The 22,106-nt window shown below is 41.0% G+C and overlaps 3 protein-coding genes across 3 annotated transcripts in view; all 3 read left to right on the forward strand.

Moving 5' to 3' along the window:
- The first annotated feature begins 1,896 nt into the window (after positions 1–1,896).
- LOC309479024 (zona pellucida sperm-binding protein 3-like) overlaps positions 1,897–22,106 on the forward strand; it is a 28,157-nt gene continuing 7,947 nt past the window's right edge. Inside the window, exons 1-2 of the mRNA XM_082142869.1 lie at positions 1,897–2,654; positions 2,730–2,851. Coding sequence (XP_081998995.1) covers positions 2,079–2,654; positions 2,730–2,851 — 698 coding nt within the window. The 5' untranslated portion in view covers positions 1,897–2,078. The remainder of the gene's footprint in view (positions 2,655–2,729; positions 2,852–22,106) is intronic.
- Positions 2,940–3,800, forward strand: LOC309479460 (zona pellucida sperm-binding protein 3-like; the record flags this gene model as incomplete). Its single annotated transcript, XM_082143625.1, has 4 exons — positions 2,940–3,292; positions 3,365–3,482; positions 3,552–3,628; positions 3,701–3,800. The coding sequence occupies exons 1-4, from the start codon at positions 3,063–3,065 to the stop codon at positions 3,798–3,800; spliced, it is 525 nt and encodes a 174-aa protein (XP_081999751.1). The 5' UTR covers positions 2,940–3,062.
- On the forward strand, positions 12,315–14,393 carry LOC309474161 (zona pellucida sperm-binding protein 3-like). Its single transcript, XM_082136545.1, has 8 exons — positions 12,315–13,069; positions 13,146–13,267; positions 13,347–13,450; positions 13,529–13,706; positions 13,779–13,896; positions 13,970–14,046; positions 14,118–14,206; positions 14,277–14,393. The coding sequence occupies exons 1-8, from the start codon at positions 12,494–12,496 to the stop codon at positions 14,342–14,344; spliced, it is 1,332 nt and encodes a 443-aa protein (XP_081992671.1). The 5' UTR covers positions 12,315–12,493; the 3' UTR covers positions 14,345–14,393.

Raw genomic sequence — 22,106 nt, forward strand, 5'->3', positions numbered from 1 at the left:
ATTATGTTCATGAAGGCCGAAATTAGCAAAAATGGACAGTATGAGCCGTTTACCATGTTAAAAGGAAAAAGTGATAAAGTCATGGGATAGCTTTAATGTTTTTTGTGGGTGTGTTTAGGCATAAAGATATAATTTTAAAAAATCAAACAATATGGATCATAAATTCAGAAAATCTATAAATTTTTTAAGTAAAAATTTATAGACATTTTAAGAAAGAAATAATTTACCTGTTGAGAGTTTGTTGACAGCCTGTGTAGTTGTACAGCTGCATGAGCTCCAGAAAACCAGTAGTGAGGTGGCTTTGACAGTTACAGATTTGAAAAACAAAAAGGCGGGAATAAAGAACCCTAAACTTTTAGACAAAGAACCATTTCAGAACATGGTTCTTCAGGATGATACAGTTCTAAATAGAACTGTTACTACGCGTAAAGAACCATGTGTAGGGGAGAGCAGGGCACAACCTAACACATTTTGACTTTCTCAGTTTGTGTAAATCCACTTGGGGTTCAGGGAATTTCTTTTCCACATTAATTTCACACGTCTAGTACAATTATGTGGTTTTGTTTCTTTAATACAGTATATGTGACAACATGCCCCATAGATAGGTGTTGTAACATGTGAGGGGCACATTGTAACATGATCATATGACAGATTCAAATGTTATCTGATCTAATAAAAAAAATATACAAGACAAACTAAAATATTTAATCAATAAAATACAATTATTAACTTTTTCATATAAAATAATGAGATTTTTTAATAATTAAAAATAAACACATTTTTGAGTTTGACAACAAAAACCCCGCAAAACACAGCTATACAGCATAGATCAAAACAATAATAATTAATCATTTCTGAACATTGACTTTCAGTCTTAATTCATCTATTTCTCATGGCTTCTCAATAGATTTGATAAAAGTATAGAATAGCATAGTTCTAATAGGGTTGTGCCCCTGCACCTGCGCAACTAATTTAAACCCTGCTAGTGTCTTCTGCTGGTTAAATAACAGATGAGATTAAAATAATATCAGATTTATCGAATTTTAAACTAACACAAAAACAGAGATGAAAAATCAACTTCAGTGAGAAATTTACTTTTGCTATGGTTAAATAAATGTTCAGTGATTTCATACAAAGATTTTTTAATTTTGAAAAAAAAAAATATATATATATCTATAGTGTTGATATGGCAACTAGTAAATACACCAAGTTTTGTCATGCAAGTGTGGAAAGTTTTAAACCATGTGTGTTACAACTAGCCCTGCTCACCCCATGTATGAATGTGTGTAGCCTATATGAATGTAATCTGGATTTACTACATTCGCAATGTTTTTCAGTATAGATAATATAGTTGGATATAAAAATCTACGGAGTTTGTTAAACATGCTTTAAACACCAACATTGTTTTAAGCTCTTAATTGTTCATTAATGAGCTTGTCTTTTGTTCATACTTGTTAATATTTTAAATAAAATTTTTGTAGTAGACTGTTCAGATTATAGTCTTTTGGTGCTGACCAGCATATAGTATAGTTCAAGAAAGAATAAAGTCTACATTGAATCCACAAACACTCTGATCAACCTAAACATAACAGTTGTAATGGGGAGAAAACATATCAGTGAATCTATAATAAAATAATGTTATGATCCTGCATTCCTTTGGTTCTGAACAAAATTTCTCCATTTCAGTCCCTTGTGGAGATTGCTGTTGATGTGAGGGAAGAACGTTTGTAACAATCTAAACCTGAAACATACTAAACTTTGTTATTTTGAATAGTGTACAATTCTGTGGCCATGTTTCTGAATGAATAAAAAAGGAAGACACAAAAATACTTTGGGAATTGATCTGTCATTTTGATATTTCAAATAAGCAATTATTTGGTTTAGCTATTAATAACATGCCCTTATATGGTACTTCATTTAGAATCAATGACTTTCACCTGTGTTATATTGACTGAGTAAATTGGCAGGTGCAGAGAAAAATGATGCTTGTCACGAGAGAGGTGGAGCCATTCTGATTGACATCTGCATAAATTTGGATGGTAGCACCCTAACGTGTCATTGAAACAAGCTTGGCAATAATGGGGTTTTGGCAGGTTGGATTTGGATTGGTGTTGATTCTTGCACTTGGATTTTCTGAAGCACAATGGAAAGCAGGAGCAGCAGATAATCAGAGTCCAAGCGAGTTTAAGCCTGGAACATTAGCTCAAGCTTCTCGACAGGCTGATTCCAGGATGTCTTTGGTTCCCAGTAACACAGTATTTGCACCACAAAGGTTTCCCGCTCAGTTTCCTGTCCAGACACCAGTCAGGACTGACTTTGGGAAGTCTTCTCAAGATCTTATGGGTGTTCAATTAAAAGAGCTGTTGCAGGGTCCAGTGGCGAAACTGACGTGGAGCTTTCCAAGTCTACCAGAGGAGCCACAGCAGCCAGACGTTCCTTTTGACTTGCCTTTGCCTGTTCCTGCCAACAGTGTAGCTGCTCAGTGTGGAGAGAATTCACTGTATGTGGAAGTGATGAAGGACTTCTTTGGGACTGGGCACCCAGTGTTGTCCTCTGGCTTTACACTGGGAGGCTGTACTGCAACTGGAGAGGATTCTTCTGCTCAAGTGCTGATCTTTGAGTCTGAACTGCATGGATGTAGCAGCACATCAGTGGTAAGGATCTGTTGTGACAAAAATAATAATAGGTTCTGTCTATGTGACTGTTCTTCTATTAACCTTTCTGTTTAGGTGACTGAGGATGAGCTTGTTTATAAGTTCAACATTATCTACACCCCACAAGAGGCTTCATATGGTAGTCCTATTGTCAGGAGCAGTGTTGCGGTGGTTGGTATCGAGTGTCATTATCCGAGGTAAGATTTCAGTTAACTCAGGATTGAAGAATATGCTATAATTTGCATTTAAAGGGGATTGATTGTTATACCTTGACAGAGTGCTTGATGTGAGCAGTGATGCCTTAATGCCCACTTGGATCCCATATGCCTCAGCTAAGGTTGCAGAGGAAGTCTTTGTCTTCTCCCTCAAGCTCATGACTGGTTGGTGTAGGCCAAACAGATTTGTAGTATGCTTGTGAATCATCTGTTAAGACTTCTTTTTTTTCTCTCTCTCTCTGCAGATGACTGGAGATTTGAGAGACCTTCTAACCAGTACTTCCTGGGTGACATGATAAATCTTGAAGCATCAGTGGGTTTGTACAGCCATGTTCCCGTCCGTGTGTTTGTGGACCGCTGCGTGGCTACTGCAGTCCCTGATGTTGCTTCTGTCCCCAGATACTCCTTTATTGAGAATAATGGGTAAGAGGTGCTACCTCATGTTTCCCAGCTTCCAGAAGGGTTGTGTGACTTCTAACTGTGTTCTGTTCACAGGTGCCTGGTTGATGCCAAGCTCACAGGCTCCACGTCTCACTTTATGCCCCGGACTCAAGGTGATAAGCTAGGGTTTCAGCTAGAGGCGTTCCGGTTCCAGCAAGCAGACAGTGGGCTGGTATGTATGTCTTGTAATTATGTGACCATTTGTATGATATGCTGCCATGGTGTACAATTGTCTCTGCAGGTCTACATCACATGCATTTTGAAGGTGGCAACCTCTCCAAGTTCTGAACAGAAAGCTTGTTCATTCTCTGCTAATGGGTATGTTGCCTGCTAGATAAGTGTACAGGTAATTAGTTGCTTTAACTTAATTGAGGTTGTTTTCTTTTTCAGGTGGGTGTCTGCAGATGGTTCTGACCAGGTGTGTGGCTGCTGTGACACCACTTGTAGCATCAGAAGTGGAAGTGATCAGCTGCTTACAGGTTTGGTTTAACTCTGGTAACTTGTTATTGTCATGCATGGCTTTAGTCTCACTAATCATTTGTTCCTCAGATCAACGCTGGGAAAGAGCATCTGTTGGCCCCATTGACGTTAAAGAATATGGCTATGGCCAAAAATAACTGAATGTCATGTGACTTCTGATGATTATTAATAAATGTTTAATATAATCTGTTGTAATGTCTTTGTTTTTACTTGCACAAATACTACACTTAAGCATATTTATTCAGTTTACATTGTTTCTGTTTAGATATGCACCAGTCTATTTCTACTGGACTATGTGGGGTAGCATATTGCTCAAGTAATTTGTGGGGCTAGGCCCATTACAAGACTAAAGGGCATTTCAATAGCATATCCTTTCTGGTGCTTACTGGATGATTTTGCTTTATTATTGGGGGTTCAAGTGTGTATGCTGAAACCCTGTTGTAATTGATAGAATTTCCAAGTATAAACTTTGAGGGATGGCAGTGGACCCAACCTGTCTGTCACCAAGGCTCACCCCAATTGACCAGATGGTGGTGCCACTGTGATCAAGTATGTAATGGCTCGGAACTCAAAAACCATTTGTCACTGGCTCAGTGTTATATCATTGGAATGCTTGACAGAAAGCATATTGGGTTTGTCATCCTGGTGAAATTTTCAGTTTTTTCAAAACCTACTTTTGTGAGCTAGTTCTAGGTTTTTTTTCCCCATAAGAGCCAAACCTGTGCCGAAAGATTCTCTGGAGTCTGGTCAATTTTAATTCACTTTTGCAACAGGGTGCCAAAATGTTTGAAGTGGTCATTTCTACTAAAACAGCTATCCCTCTTGTACACATGTATGGGCTCAGTCTGTGGTCGTGTGAAAAATTCTGTGCTAAAATGACAAAACATGAATATGGCTTTAGCGATGCAACAATCAGTCAGACTGGCTTGAAAACTGGCATGCGGTGTCTTTGTTCAAGGTGCCCGTATATTGTCTGAGGACATTCGCGCATCTCGAAATACATGGCTGCCATCGGCCAATGAATATTGAGCTGTCAGACTTTGTAGGTAATTATCTGAATAAGTAATTACTTCACATCCTAATTACAAAAAGTACGTTCTATACTGTTAAAGAAAGGTGCTGTATGTAAATTTGACTATTCTAAAGCATAAAAATACCATATGTTTCAGATATTTAGGAAACATGCTAAGTTTACATACCTGTTTCTCTGAAAAACAATACTACAGCCAGATATTCTACTTTGAAATGTGCGTTTCGGGAATGTCTGTTTTTGTTTTCGTCTGTGATTCCGCCCACTTCCAATTTACCCAGTAGTATTTCAACACCCCAGGTTGCCATAAAACACAGTCCCCGTGTCTCAATGTATATACTATCCATCCTAAACAGTATGTGAGAATAAAATAAGTGTGTCCTAAAGCATAGTATGTTGAAAAGAGTATGCCAGAAGTCCCCGGATGGTCTACTATTTCTGTGCTCACTAGAAACAATATTGCCCACAACCCATTGCGCTTTGGAGGAGGAGTGCACATATACAAATACAAATACAAATACAACAAGAAACATAGTAAGACAAATTCTAAAAATAAAATATATAAAAAATTTAAAAATAGTATAAAAGTAAAAAAGTAGGGTCACAGTTGGGTTTAGTCCGAATAAACATTTACAGATTATGAACATATTTACAGTATTTTGAGCAGTATGAATAATATAAATATAAATATAAATATCACCTGAGTTAGAGAATATTGCACTAGACAGTGGGAGTATTGCACTTACAGGCATATGCCTTGGGGGGCATGTTAAGTGTTCAGAAGGGAAATGGCCTGTGGAAAGAAACTGTTCCTGTGCCTGGATGTTCTTGTGGCCAGTGATCTGTGTCGCCGTCCTGACGGTAACAGTTCAAACAGGGGGTGTCCAGGGTGAGTGGAGTCTGTGATGATTTTACCTGCTCTCTTCCTCACTCTGGAAGAGTACAGGTCCTGGAGGGCTGGCAGGGGGGCACCAATAATCCTCTCTGCAGTCCGGACTGTCCGTTGTAGTCTCCTGATGTCCGATTTGGTAGCTGAACCAAACCAGACAGCGATGGAAGTGCTTAAAACAGACTCAATGACGGCTGAGTAGAACTGGATCAGCAGCTCCTGTGGCAGATTGAACTTCTTCAGCTGGCGAAGGAAGTACAGTCTCTGCTGGGCCTTTTTCACAATGGAGTCAATGTGATTTGCCCACTTCAGGTCCTGAGAGATGGTAGAGCCCAGGAACCTGAATGACTCCACTGCTTCCACAGTGCTGTTCATGATGGTGAGAGGGGGAGTGCTGGGGATTTTCTCCTGAAGTCCACAATCATCTCCACTGTTTTGAGCGTGTTCAGCTCAAGGTTGTTATAGCTGCACCAGACAGCCAGCTGTTCAACCCCCAGTCTGTAAGCAGACTCGTCACCATTTGGATGAGACCGATGACGGTGGTGTCGTCTGCAAATTTCAGGAGCTTGACAGAGGGGTCTTTAGAAGTGCAGTCATTAGTGTACAGGGAGAAGAGCAGTGGGGAGAGAACGCACCCTTGGGGGGCGCCAGTGCTGATGGTGAGGGTCCTGGATGTGAGCTTCCCCAGTCTCACTCGCTGCTGCCGGTCCGTCAGGAAACTGGAGATCCACTGACAGATTGAGGATGGCATGGAGAGCTGAGTCAGTTTGGCTGTGAGAAGATCAGGGATGATGGTATTGAAGGCCGAACTGAAGTCCACAAATAAGATCCGTGCATAAGTCCCAGGTCTGTCAAGATGTTGCAGGATATAGTGCAGTCCCATGTTGACTGCATCATCCACAGACCTGTTTGGTCTGTAAGCAAACTGAAAGGGATCCAGCAGGGGTCCAGTGATGTCCTTCAGATAGGCCAACACCAGTCTTTCAAACGACTTCATGACCACAGACGTGAGAGCGACAGGTCTGTAGTCATTAAGTCCAGTGATTTTAGGTTTTTTGGGAACCGGAATGATAGTGGAGCTTTTGAAGCAGCAGGGAACTTCACACTGCTCCAATGATCTGTTGAAGATCTGCGTGAAGACTGGGGCCAGTTGGTCAGCGCAGGCTTTTAGACAAGCAGATGAGATGCCGTCTGGGCCTGAAGCTTTCCTAGTCTTCTGTTTTTTGAAGACTCGGCTCACGTCCTCCACACAGACCTTAAGCTCAGGTTGGATGGCAGAAGGGGGGAGGAGAGGGGTTGCAGGAGGTGATGGTGGATGTGTGAAGTGCACATCAGAGCGGGTGTGAGGTGTGAGTCTGGGCTTCTCAAACCTGCAATAGAATGCATTGAGAGTGTCAGCCAGTTGTTGATTCTCCACAGATGGGGGGGATGGTGATTTGTAGTTGGTGATGTTCCTCAGGCCTCTCCAGACTGATGCCGGGTCGTTGGCTGAAAACTGGTTTTTCAGCTTTTCAGAGTAGCTTCTTTTAGCAACTCCGATCTCCTTTGTCAGTCTGTTTCTGGCCTGGTTATACAAGATTTTATCCCCACTTCTGTAAGCATCCTCTTTGGCATGACGAAGCTGTTTGAGTTTCCCAGTAAACCATGGTTTATCATTAGTGAATGATAAGAATGTCCTGGTAGGAATGCATGTATCCTCACAGAAACTGATATATGATGTTACAGTATCTGTGAGCTCATCCAGATCGGTGGCTGCAGCTTCAAAAACAGTCCAATCAGTGGAATCGAAGCAGGCCTGTAGATCCTGCTCTGCTTCGTTGGTCCATCTTTTTACAGTCCTTATTACAGGTTTAGCTGATTTCAGTTTCTGCCTGTAGGTCGGTATAAGATGAACCAAACAGTGATCAGAGAGCCCCAAAGCTGCCCGTGGGACGGAGTGATACGCATTCTTTATCGTGGTGTAACAGTGGTCCAATATATTACTGGTTATATTAACGGTTGCTCAATATATAATAGAGAGCAACCGTTAAAGAAGCAATTGTATGACGTGTTAGTATGTCCCAAAGCTAGTCTACTTCTTTTGCTACACACTCAAAAGTAGGCTATCTACTTTTTCTTCAGAGCGACAGGCCTAACGTTACTGACCACGGCAGAAATGAAAGTGAGAGCGCGCTCTTTATGACAGCTCATCGAGTCGTTTTACGGATATAAGGTTTACCAGTTTATTTAGCACCCACTGAAAAGGTGTGTTTATATTGTTTACTGTTACAGTAGGTGTTACAAGTGTTTTGTGTACTTCGCTGTGTATGTTGATGATAATGAAAGTGAGAGAGAGAGAGAGTTTATGGATAAGACTTTAATGCTCACTTCTTACACTGTGTTTATTCAGCTCTTACTGTGATTCTCTGGAGTAAAACTAACGCTTCATCTTTTGTGTGAGGTACAATAAACTTCACTGAACTCATCAGTATATTTTGGTCATCATTCGGACAGGGTCTGCTACAGCAGGCTTGTATTAATAGTGGATAAAAGCAGATGACAAGTAAATTATAACCATAATTAAACTAAACTATACCTGTTCTATCTCCATACAGCATATATTCTCTGGCTCTGTGGGCATTATTGTCCGACTCCGGGTCGAAATGAACACCGCAACTGAGAGTTTCTGTTCTGATATTATCAGATGAGATTGTCCTGGCTCTGAGCGAGCTCGTGAGGCTCCGCCCCCTGGGCCGGCAGCAGCAATTCATTTGCATTTAAAGGGCACACACTAAAACAGCGCATTTTTCTGAGCCCCAAAAGATGACAATTTAAACATGCTGTAAAAAATTATCTGTTGGGTATTTTGAGCTAAAACTTCACATACATACTCTAGGGACATCAGAGACTTATTTTGCATCTTGTGAAAAGAGTCATAATAGGTGCCCTTTAAAAAAAACTACAGAACATGGTGGATATGCGCGACCGACAGAGGTTTCGTTAAAAGGTTTGAGTGACTAATTAAAGTTTAACCTGATAAAATTTTTTTTTTATTATTTACTGTTATCTGTGTTATATTTCATCTGCAATAACAATGTGGACTTTTATGAATATATATGTTTGGCCATTAACTTTTAAATGCATCATTGTGCATTAATATGAGGAGAGTTCTCCGCGACTGCAGATCAACGTGCTACTGCATTTCTCTCCGATATGGTAGGACGTGAAATAAAATTAAACGTGGAGGATTTTAACTGTGAAAAGATGATTGACAGGCCAGTTTACTGTGACAGGATGCAACAGAGAGCAACCATTAAAGACACAATTGTATGACGTGTTAGTATGTCCCAAAGCTTGTCTACTTTTTTTGCTACACACTCAAAAGTAGGCTATCTACTTTTTCTTCACAAAAAGAGTACATACTTTTAGGGCGTAGTATAAGTAAATTGAGACACAGCAAGTGTATTGCAACTATGGAAGCCAGCAAATGAGCCGGGTCAAAGATCGCAGATTCTACCCGACCTAAAAATCCTTGGCATCCATAGTAAGCTCTATGAGCAGACGCACATTAAAACGCGGATAAATCAGCTCATCAACACACAGAGGCTCGATGTCTTGTATTGTGAATTGCACTCATTTGTATTGCGTCCTCAATCTGACAAAAAAATCTGAAAAAGTAGACAAGCTTTGGGACATACTAACACGTCATACAATTGTGTCTTTAATGGTTGCTCTCTGTTGCATCCTGTCACAGTAAACTGGCCTGTCAATCATCTTTTCACAGTTAAAATCCTCCACGTTTAATTTTATTTCACGTCCTACCATATCGGAGAGAAATGCAGTAGCACGTTGATCTGCAGTCGCGGAGAACTCTCCTCATATTAATGCACAATGATGCATTTAAGTCTGAGGAGGAGGGGGCGGGGGAACAACACTCTCCCAATATTTTGAATTTGGACTGCAGTACCCATTTCAACCACTAGCTGTCAATTTTACATACTGCACCTTTAAGAAAAGAAGACTAGTACCAAATTAGGGTTATTTGGCTTGAAACAATAGCAGAATCGTTTTTGGTAATAAATAGAACCCTTATAATAAGGTTCCATAAAGAACAATGCTTTGAAAGTGCTATACCTTAATGGTCATATAAATAACCTTTTTAATAATAGTTTATTTTCAGCAATATTAGTATCTTCATATTATTCATATTAGTGTTATTAACTTTATTTTTATATATTATGTATTGACTTTTTTTTTTTTTTTTGTCCTCTATCTGCCTGGTCTTTATAATATTTTGTTGCCTCTGTTTGGGTTTTACATATTAAAAAAGGATGTTGTGTCAATTAGGTACTTCTACTTTTGATTGACATGGCAAACTGTAGCAAAAACATGATACAGATGTAATGAAGTTCCAGTGAAATATCTTTACAATGCTCTCTATATATGATGTCTTTACGTCCTTCATTATGTGTGTATTCTGAGTGACAATTTCTCTCTGCAGACGATGAGGTTATGATACGGGACAGCACCTGAAATACACAATTGAGTTAAGAGTTAAAGTTAGTCTCTTCCAATTGATTATGTAAAAACAGTTATATTTATGAAGGCCAAAATTAGCAAAAATGGTGTTAAAAGGAAAAAGTGATATAAAGTCATGATAGCTTTGATGATTTCTTTTGACTGGGTGTTTAGGCATAAAGTAATAATTAAAAATTCTAACAATATGGATCATAAATTCAATATCTCTTACTTTGTGGAGAAGAGAAGATGAGTGTCCCTAATTGAGCAGAGCTGCTCACACTTACATGTTCTGTTAAACTAAAAAGAGAAAGAGACATAATTGATAGGAAACTAGTCACAATTTTTAAAATGAAAATGTATAGACATTTTAAGAAATAAATAATTTACCTGTTGAGAGTTTGTTGACAGCCTGTGTAGTTGTACAACTGCATGAGCTCCAGAAAACCAGTAGTGAGGTGGCTTTGACAGTTACAGATTTGAAAAACAAAAAGGCGGGAATAAAGAACCCTAAACTTTTACACAAAGAACCATTTCAGAACATGGTTCTTCAGGATGATACAGTTCTAAATAGAACTGTTACTACGTGTAAAGAACCATGTGTAGGGGAGAGCAGGGCACAACCTAACACATTTTGACTTTCTCAGTTTGTGTAAATCCACTTGGGGTTCAGGGAATTTCTTTTCCACATTAATTTCACACATGTCTAGTACAATTATGTGGTTTTGTTTCTTTAATACAGTGTATATTTTTTCTTGATTTACCCTGAAAGAATGGAAGTAAAATGTGACAACATGCCCCATAGATAGGGCATGTTGTAACATGTGAGGGGCACATTGTAACATGATCATATGACAGATTCAAATGTTATCTGGTCTAATCAAAAAAATATACAAGACAAACTAAAATATTTTATCAATAAAATACAATTATTAACTTTTTCATATAAAATAATGGGATTTTTTAATAATTAAAAATAAACACATTTTTGAGTTTGACAACAAAAACACCGCAAAACACAGCTATACAGCATAGTTCAAAACAATAATAATTAATAATTTCTGAACATTGACTTTCAGTCTTAATTCATCTATTTCTCATGGCTTCTCAATAGATTTTATAAATGTATAGAATAGCATAGTTCTAATAGGGTTGTGCCCCTGCACCTGCGCAACTAATTTAAACCCTGCTAGTGTCTTCTGCTGGTTAAATAACAGATGAGATTAAAATAATATCAGATTTGTCGAATTTTAAATTAACACAAAAACAGAGATGAAAAATCAACTTCAGTGAGAAATTTACTTTTTCTATGGTTAAATAAATGTTCAGTGATTTCTTACAAAGATTAAAAAAAAAAAAAAAAAAAAAAAAAATATATATATATATAGTGTTGATATGGCAACTAGTAAATACACCAAGTTTTGTCATGCAAGCATGTGTGGAAAGTTTTAAACCATGTGTGTTACAACTAGCCCTGCTCACCCCATGTATGAATGTGTGTAGCCTATATGAATGTAATCTGGATTTACTACATTCGCCATGTTTTTCAGTATAGATATAGTTGGATATAAAAATCTACGGAGTTTGTTAAACATGCTTTAAACACCAACATTTCTTTAAGCTCTTAATGTCCATTAATGAGCTTGTCTTTTGTTCATACTTGTTAATATTTTAAATTACATTTTTGTAGTAGACTGTTCAGATTATAGTCTTTTGGTGCTGACCAGCATATAGTATAGTTCAAGAAAGAATAAAGTCTACATTGAATCCACAAACACTCTGATCAACCTAAACATAACAGTTGTAATGGGGAGAAAACATATCAGTGAATCTATAATAAAATAATGTTATGATCCTGCATTCCTTTGGTTCTGAACTAAAATTCTCCATTTCAGTCCCTTGTGGAGATTGCTGTTGATGTGAGGGAAGAACGTTTGTAACAATCTAAACCTGAAACATACTAAACTTTGTTATTTTGAATAGTGTACAATTCTGTGGCCATGTTTCTGAATGAATAAAAAAGGAGGACACAAAAATACTTTGGGAATTGATCTGTCATTTTGATATTTCAAATAAGCAATTATTTGGTTTAGCTATTAATAACATGCCCTTATATGGTACTTCATTTAGAATCAATGACTTTCACCTGTGTTATATTGACTGAGTAAATTGGCAGGTGCAGAGAAAAATGATGCTTGTCACGAGAGAGGTGGAGCCATTCTGATTGACATCTGCATAAATTTGGATGGTAGCACCCTAACGTGTCATTGAAACAAGCTTGGCAATAATGGGGTTTTGGCAGGTTGGATTTGGATTGGTGTTGATTCTTGCACTTGGATTTTCTGAAGCACAATGGAAAGCAGGAGCAGCAGATAATCAGAGTCCAAGCGAGTTTAAGCCTGGAACATTAGCTCAAGCTTCTCGACAGGCTGATTCCAGGATGTCTTTGGTTCCCAGTAACACAGTATTTGCACCACAAAGGTTTCCCGCTCAGTTTCCTGTCCAGACACCAGTCAGGACTGACTTTGGGAAGTCTTCTCAAGATCTTATGGGTGTTCAATTAAAAGAGCTGTTGCAGGGTCCAGTGGCGAAACTGACGTGGAGCTTTCCAAGTCTACCAGAGGAGCCACAGCAGCCAGACGTTCCTTTTGACTTGCCTTTTCCTGTTCCTGCCAACAGTGTAGCTGCTCAGTGTGGAGAGAATTCACTATATGTGGAAGTGATGAAGGACTTCTTTGGGACTGGGCACCCAGTGTTGTCCTCTGGCTTTACACTGGGAGGCTGTACTGCAACTGGAGAGGATTCTTCTGCTCAAGTGCTGATCTTTGAGTCTGAACTGCATGGATGTAGCAGCACATCAATGGTAAGGTTCTGTTGTGACAATCATAGGTATTCTGAACCGTCCATGTGACTGTTCTTCTATTAACCTTTCTGTTTAGGTGACTGAGGATGAGCTTGTTTATAAGTTCAACATTATCTACACCCCACAAGAGGCATCATATGGTAGTCCTATTGTCAGGAGCAGTGTTGCGGTGGTTGGTATCGAGTGTCATTATCCAAGGTAAGATTTTTGTTAACTCAGGATTGAAGAATATGCTATAATTTGCACTAAAAGGGGATTGATTGTTATACCTTGACAGAGTGTTTGATGTGAGCAGTGATGCCTTAATGCCCACTTGGATCCCATATGCCTCAACTAAGGTTGCAGAGGAAGTCTTTGTCTTCTCCCTCAAGCTCATGACTGGTTGGTGTAGGCCAAACAGATTTCTAGTATGCTTGTGAATCATCTGTTAAGACTTCTTTTTTTTCTCTCTCTCTGCAGATGACTGGAGATTTGAGAGACCTTCTAACCAGTACTTCCTGGGTGACATGATAAATCTTGAAGCATCAGTGGGTTTGTACAGCCATGTTCCCGTCCGTGTGTTTGTGGACCGCTGCGTGGCTACTGCAGTCCCTGATGTTGCTTCTGTCCCCAGATACTCCTTTATTGAGAATAATGGGTAAGAGGTGCTACCTCATGTTTCCCAGCTTCCAGAAGGGTTGCGTGACTTCTAACTGTGTTCTGTTCACAGGTGCCTGGTTGATGCCAAGCTCACAGGCTCCACGTCTCACTTTATGCCCCGGACTCAAGGTGATAAGCTAGGGTTTCAGCTAGAGGCGTTCAGGTTCCAGCAAGCAGACAGTGGGCTGGTATGTATGTCTTGTAATTATGTGACCATGTGTATGATATGCTGCCATGGTGTACAAACAATTGTCTCTGCAGGTCTACATCACATGCATTTTGAAGGTGGCAACCTCTCCAAGTTCTGAACAGAAAGCTTGTTCATTCTCTGCTAATGGGTATGTTGCCTGCTAGATAAGTGTACAGGTAATTTAGTTGCTTTAACTTAATTGAGGTTGTTTTTTTTCAGGTGGGTGTCTGCAGATGGTTCTGACCAGGTGTGTGGCTGCTGTGACACCACTTGTAGCATCAGAAGTGGAAGTGATCAACTGCTTACAGGTTTGGTTTAACTCTGCTATCTTGTTGTTGTCATGCATGGCTTTAGTCTCACTAATCATTTGTTCCTCAGATCTACGCTGGGAAAGAGCATCTGTCGGCCCCATTGACGTTAAAGAATATGGCTATGGCCAAAAATAACTGAATGTCATGTGACTTCTGGTGATTATTAATAAATGTTTAATATAATCTGTTGTAATGTCTTTGTTTTTACTTGCACAAATACTACACTTAAGCATATTTATTCAGTTTACATTGTTTCTGTTCCGATATGCACCAGTCTATTTCTACTGGAGTATGTGGGGGAGCATATTGCTCAAGTAATTTGTGGGGCTAGGCCCATTACAACACTAAAGGGCATTTCAATAGCATCATATCCTTTCTGGTGCTTACTGGATGATTTTGCTTTATTATTGGGGGTTCAAGTGTGTATGCTGAAACCCTGTTGTAATTGATAGAATTTCCAAGTATAAACTTTGAGTGATGGCAGTAGACCCAACCTGTCTGTCACCAAGGCTCACCCCAATTGACCTGATGGTGGCACCACTGTGATCAAATGTTATGGCTCAGAACTCATAAACCACGAACCAAACCTGTGCAGAAAGATTCTCTGCAGTCTGTGTCAATTTTAATTCACTTTTGCAACAGGGTGCCAAAATGTTTGAAGTGGTTATGTCTACTAAAACCGCTATCCCTCTTGTACACATGTATGGGCTCAGTCTGTGGTCGTGTGGAATTATGTGCTATAAAATGACAATATGAATATAGCTTTAGCTATGCAACAATCAGTCAGACTGACTTGAAAACTGGCATGCGGTGTCTTTGTTAAAGGTGCCCGTATATTTTCTGAGGACATTTGCGCATCTCGAAATACATGGCCGCCATCGGCCAATGAATATTGAGCTGTCAGACTTTGTGGATTACTTCACATCCTAATTACAAAAAGTACGTTCTATACTGTTAAAGGTGCTATATGTAAATTTTTGACTATTCTAAAGCATAAAAATACCATAATATTTTTCAGATATTTAGGAAACATGCTAAGTTTACATACCTGTTTCTCTTAAAAATAATACTACAGCCAGATATTCTACTTTGAAATGTGCGTTTCAGGAATGTCTGTTTTAGTTTTCGTTTGTGTGATTCCGCCCACTTCCAATTTACCCGGTAGTATTTCAACACCCCAGGTTGCCAGTTACCATAAAACACAGTCCCCGTGTCTCAATGTATATACTGTCCATCCTAAACAGTACATGAGAATAAAATAAGTGTGTGCTAAAGCATAGTATGTTGAAAAGAGTATGCCAGAAGTCCCCGGATGGTCTACTATTTCCGTGCTCACTATAACAATATTGCCCACAACCCATTGCGCTTTGGAGGAGGATCAAGTTCAGAACTACAAACATGAGTAAAAAGTGTTAAAGGGCACCTATTATGCAAAATTCACTTTTACATGGTGTTTGAACATAAATGTATGTTGGCAGTGTGTGAGCATAACCACCCTAGTATGATAAAAATCCACCAAGTGTTTTTTTTACAATCTCAATAAATCATAAGCACTGTCTCAGAATGAGCTGTTCTAAGATTCTATGCAATATGACGTAGAATTGCACAGGCCCCGCCCACGACTGTTGATTGACACTGCAGTTTGAGCATAGACCCGCCCTGAGTGAGCTGGACACAGAGTCTGCCATTGTTTCGACGCTTGAGCAGCTGTAGACAAGAATGTCTCCTAAGCGATTGAGGTGTGTTGTTGTTGGATGTAAGAATGAACATAGCAGTCTTCATTTACTCTCGTTGTTACTCGAGGATGGATCTGTACTGTTTGTGATCCAGCTTACGGTCTTCAGAGCGACAGGCCTAACGTTACTGACCACGGCAGAAATGAAAGTGAGAGCGCGCTCTTTATGACAGCTCATCGAGTCGTTTTACGGATATAAGGTTTACCAGTTTATTTAGCACCCACTGAAAAGGTGTGTTTATATTGTTTACTGTTACAGTAGGTGTTACAAGTGTTTTGTGTACTTCGCTGTGTATGTTGATGATAATGAAAGTGAGAGAGAGAGAGAGTTTATGGATAAGACTTTAATGCTCACTTCTTACACTGTGTTTATTCAGCTCTTACTGTGATTCTCTGGAGTAAAACTAACGCTTCATCTTTTGTGTGAGGTACAATAAACTTCACTGAACTCATCAGTATATTTTGGTCATCATTCGGACAGGGTCTGCTACAGCAGGCTTGTATTAATAGTGGATAAAAGCAGATGACAAGTAAATTATAACCATAATTAAACTAAACTATACCTGTTCTATCTCCATACAGCATATATTCTCTGGCTCTGTGGGCATTATTGTCCGAATCCGGGTCGAAATGAACACCGCAACTGAGAGTTTCTGTTCTGATATTATCAGATGAGATTGTCCTGGCTCTGAGCGAGCTCGTGAGGCTCCGCCCCCTGGGCCGGCAGCAGCAATTCATTTGCATTTAAAGGGCACACACTAAAACAGCGTGTTTTTCTGAGCCCCAAAAGATGACAATTTAAACATGCTGTAAAAAATGATCTGTTGGGTATTTTGAGCTAAAACTTCACATACATACTCTAGGGACATCAGAGACTTATTTTGCATCTTGTGAAAAGAGTCATAATAGGTGCCCTTAAAAAAAAAAAAAAACAGAACATGGTGGATATGCACGACCGACAGAGGTTTCGTTAAAAGGTTTGAGTGACTAATTAAAGTTTAAGCTGATAAAAAAAAAAAAAAAATTATTTAATGTTATCCGTGTTATATTTCATCTGCAATAACAATGTGGTCTTTTAATAATATATGTTTGGCCATTAACTTTTAAATGCATCATTATGCATTAATATGAGGAGAGTTCTCCGCGACTGCAGATCAACGTGCTTCTGCATTTCTCTCCGATATGGTAGGGCGTGAAATAAAATTAAACGTGGAGGATTTTAACTGAAAAGATGATTGACAGGCCAGTTTACTGTGACAGGATGCAACAGAGAGCAACCGTTAAAGACGCACATTAAAACGCGGATAAATCAGCTCATCAACACACAGAGGCTCGATGTCTTGTATTGTGAATTGCACTCATTTGTATTGCGTCCTCAATCTGACAACCCGCTTGAGCGTTAAGTCTGAGGAGGAGGGGGCAGGGGAACAACACTCTCCCAATATTTTGAATTTGGACTGCAGTACCCATTTCAACCACTAGCTGTCAATATTACATACTGCACCTTTAAGAAAAGAAGACTAGTACCAAATTAGGGTTATTTGGCTTGTAACAATAGCAGAATCGTTTTTGGTAATAAATAGAACCCTTATAATAAGGTTCCATAAAGAACAATGCTTTGAAAGTACTATACCTTAATGGTAATATACATAACCTTTAAATAATAGTTTATTTTCAGCAATATTAGTATCTTCATATTAGTGTTATTAACATTATTTTTTATATATTATTTATTGAATATTGTTTTTGTTTTTTTTGTCCTCTATCTGCCTGGTTTTATAATATTTTGTTGCCTCTGTTTAATAATTTAATAATTTGTTACATTTATATAGCGCTTTTTCTGAGACCTCAAAGCGCTTTACATAGATGGGGGAATCTCCTCAACCACCACCAATGTGCAGCATCCACTTGGATGATGCGACGGCAGCCATATTGCGCCAGAACGCCCACCACACACCAGCTTACTGGTGGAGAGGAGACAGTGATGAAGCCAATCAGTATATGGGGATGATTAGGAGGCCATGATGGACAGAGGCCAAGGGGCAAATTTGGCCAGGATGCCGGGGTTACACCCCTACTCTTTTTCGAAGGACATCCTGGGATTTTTAATGACCACAGAGAGTCAGGACCTCGGTTTAACGTCTCATCCGAAGGACGGTGCTCTTTTGGCAGTATAGTGTCCCCGTCACTATACTGGGGCATTAGGACCCACACAGACCACAGGGTGAGCACCCCCTGCTGGCCTCACTAACACCTCTTCCAGCAGCAACCTGGTTTTTCTCAGGAGGTCTCCCATCCAGGTACTAACCAGGCTCAGCCCTGCTTAGCTTCAGTGGGCAACCAGTCTTGGGCTACAGGGTGATATGGCTGCTGGATTTGTTTGGGTTTTACATATTAAAAAAGGATGTTGTGTCAATTAGGTACTTCTACTTTTGATTGACATGGCAAACTGTAGCAAAAACATGATACAGATGTAATGAAGTTCCAGTGAAATATCTTTACAATGCTCTCTATATATGATGTCTTTACGTCCTTTATTATGTGTGTATTCTGAGTGACAATTTCTCTCTGCAGACGATGAGGTTATGATACGGGACAGCACCTGAAATACACAATTGAGTTAAGAGTTAAAGTTAGGGTGTACTCACACTAGCCAGTTTGAACCGTGCCCGAGTGCGTTTGACCACCAAAGCGCGGTTCGTTTGACTAGTGTGAGTGCTCCGAACCGTGCCCGGGCGCGGCTCGATTAACCGGCCCTGGCCCGCTTGGAAGAGGTGGGCCAGAGCACGGTTCAGTTGGACTCGGGCGCGGTTCGCATGCAGTGTGAGCGCTAACCGTGCTGGACTCCATTGTGTTCAGTGAGAACGCCGCTCTTCCTGTTTATCCCGAAACCGTCGCACCATAATGAAGTAAGCGTGCTCCGGCACGAATGCTGAAACCCTATGTGAGTGCAGGCCAGAGGGGGAGTGGGGAGGGGGGAAAATCGTACTCGGGCCCGGTTCATGGCAACCGTGCCTAGTGTGAGTACACCCTTAGTCTCTTCCAATTGATTATGTAAAAACAGTTATATTTATGAAGGCCAAAATTAGCAAAAATGGTGTCAAAAGGAAAAAGTGATATAAAGTCATGATAGCTTTGATTAATTTCTTTTGACTGGGTGTTTAGGCATAAAGTAATAATTAAAAATTCTAACAATATGCATCATAAATTCAATATCTCTATTACTTACTTTGTGGAGAAGAGAAGATGAGTGTCCCTAATTGAGCAGAGCTGCTCACACTTACATGTTTACAATTTTTAAAATGAAAATGTATAGACATTTTAAGAAATAAATAATTTACCTGTTGAGAGTTTGTTGACAGCCTGTGTAGTTGTACAGCTGCATGAGCTCCAGAAAACCAGTAGTGAGGTGGCTTTGACAGTTACAGATTTGAAAAACAAAAAGGCGGGAATAAAGAACCCTAAACTTTTAGACAAAGAACCATTTCAGAACGTGGTTCTTCAGGATGATACAGTTATAAATAGAACTGTTACTACGTGTAAAGAACCTTTAAAGGAGAACTTGGTAACTTTTTTAACTTAATAAAACTGTCTAGAAATCATTTGGATGGTTAAACAACCTGTTCTGGTGATATTGGTGACTTTCCCCGCTCCCCCCAGCGTTCCCAGGCGGAAAACCAACCTTGCAACTTGCAACACTACCGTCCCGGCAAGTTAGAAATTGGAAGTCTCGTGATAAGCGAGAACTAGAACGAGAATGAGCGCGAAACACAAATTGCTTTACGGCAATTCGACATAAACACACACGCATGTATGATGTATTACCAGATTACCCACCTCGGTAGACATAGCTCCACGCGATACAGTTGGCTTGCTCTGATCAAAACAAACGCACATGAGCAGCGGTAGAGAGGGGGAGGAGGCCGCCGCAAATGAGTTTTTTACGACTGTGTTCTGAAATATACACCCCCCCACAGCTGTAGGGGGAGCTCGTGGGGAAAACATGCGACAACAAAAGGGAAAATCAGCGAAGAAGTGACAAGAGTTCGCTAGAGTTACCGAGTTCTCCTTTAAAGAACCATGTGTAGGGGAGAGCAGGGCACAACCTAACACTTTTTTACTTTCTCAGTTTGTGTAAATCGTACTCGGTTACTAACGTAACCTCGGTTCTCTCTAGAAGAGGGAACGAGTACTGCGTAAGATATCTTACGCTAGGGGAAAATCCTTTTTCCGCGAGATATTGAAGCCAAAAATTATCTTTAATTTTATAATAATGCAAAACGCGTTGCGGCAGCATGCAGACATAGGCGAGGCAGCTCGCGCGCCTATTGGCTGCTCTGCGGCAACTGCAGCAGCCTATCGAGCGAGGCCTGGCGTGACGCCAGACCCAATCAGGGCACTTCGCGCCCGCTGCGTCACGTCCCGCCGAAATGGGCGTGGTCTAGGCCTATAAATACCGCTCGCAGGCAGCTATTATCTGGTTTTTCATCATCGAAGCAACCAGAGCGTGTGCATGCACGGCAAGATACGCAGTACTCGTTCCCTCTTCTAGAGAGAACCGAGGTTACTTTGGTAACCGAGTACGTTCTCTTACGAGAGGTCTCTCGTACTGCGTAAGATATCTTATGCTAGGGGACCCAATGCAAAACGCCGTGCATGCTGAGATCTGACACCAAAGACCCAAGGGCGAAAGCCCGGGGTACATATAGTGCACAATCACCCAGGGAACTCACAGGGAGTCCGGGAAGAGGGAGGGGCGAAGCCGCACTCTTCCATATATGGCAGCGTCGGGAACCTCTAGGTTGTAGAACTTTATAAATGTAGACGGGGAGGCCCAGCCTGCCGCCATACAAATATCTTGCAAGGCAATCCCACTCGACCAGGCCCACGAAGAGGCCATGCCTCACTGCATGCCCTTGGAGGCGTATGCCAGCGCTATAGCATCAACTATCCATCTGGATAGGCTCTGTTTCGACGCGGCTAGTCCCTTAGAACGCCCGCTAAACGAAACAAAGAGCTGCTCCGTCTGTCTGAAAACAGACGAGCGAGACACATAAGCTCGTAATGCCCTGACTGGGCAAAGGCGGCCCGCGTCTCTTTCCTCATCAGAGACCGGTAGGGCTGACAGGGAGATAACCTACGGCCTAAACGGTGTGTTGAGGGATTTTGGAACATAACCGTGCTTAGGTTTGAATATAACTTTTGAGTCATTAGGCCCAAACTCCATGCACGTCGCGCTCACAGAGAGCGCGTGTAAGTCCCCCATGCGCTTCACTGAAGCGAGAGCCAGCAGAAACACAGTCTTGACAGACAGATGTCTCAAATCAATTGACTGTAAAGGCTCGAATGGCGCACCTTTCATGGCTTCCAGAACCGTAGAAAGGTCCCATACGGGGACTGAGGGAGGCCTGGGTGGATTCAGTCTCTTAGCCCCTCTAAGGAAGCGGATGACTAAATCGTTCCTTCCTATTGACTGACCAAGCGTTGTTCCTGAGAACGCTGCTATAGCCGCCACATAAACTTTGAGTGTGGAGGGGGCCCTGCCCTTATCCAACAGCTCTTGTAGGAAGGAAAGCACCTCCGTCACTCCACAGTCTGTGGGTGACACGCCACGGGCTGTGCACCAGCCCGAAAACACTGACCATTTCGAGGAGTAGAGCCGTCTCGTAGACGGAGCTCTAGCCTGCGTGATTGTGTTTAATACTCCTTTAGGGAGTCCAACATGTACCCGTTGATGGCCCAGACATGAAGGGACCACAATTCCGGGTGAGGATGCCAGATCGAGCCGTGGGCCTGTGAGAGGAGGTCTCTCCTCACTGGTACTGGCCACGGGGCAGTACTTGCTAACTGCATCACGACTGGGAACCAAGGTTGGTTTTCCCAGAACGGTGCCACCAGCAATACTGAGCATCCTTCTTCCCTGATCCGCTCTATCACCTGAGGCAGGAGAGAGACGGGGGGAAAAGCATAGAGCGGGCGGCGGGGCCACACATGGGCCAGCGCGTCCCTGCTCTTGGAGAAAAATTCCGGACAGTGAGCGTTTTCTTGAGACGCGAACAGGTCTACTTCCGCTCTGCCGAATTTCTTCCACAGCAGTTGGACTGTCTGTGGGTGTAGAGACCATTCGCCTGCCTGAACATTGTTCCTGGACAGTCTGTCTGG

The sequence above is a fragment of the Leuciscus leuciscus genome, assembly GCF_965113295.1.
Source record: "Leuciscus leuciscus genome assembly, chromosome: 1".
NCBI classification, from domain to species: Eukaryota; Metazoa; Chordata; class Actinopteri; order Cypriniformes; family Leuciscidae; genus Leuciscus; species Leuciscus leuciscus.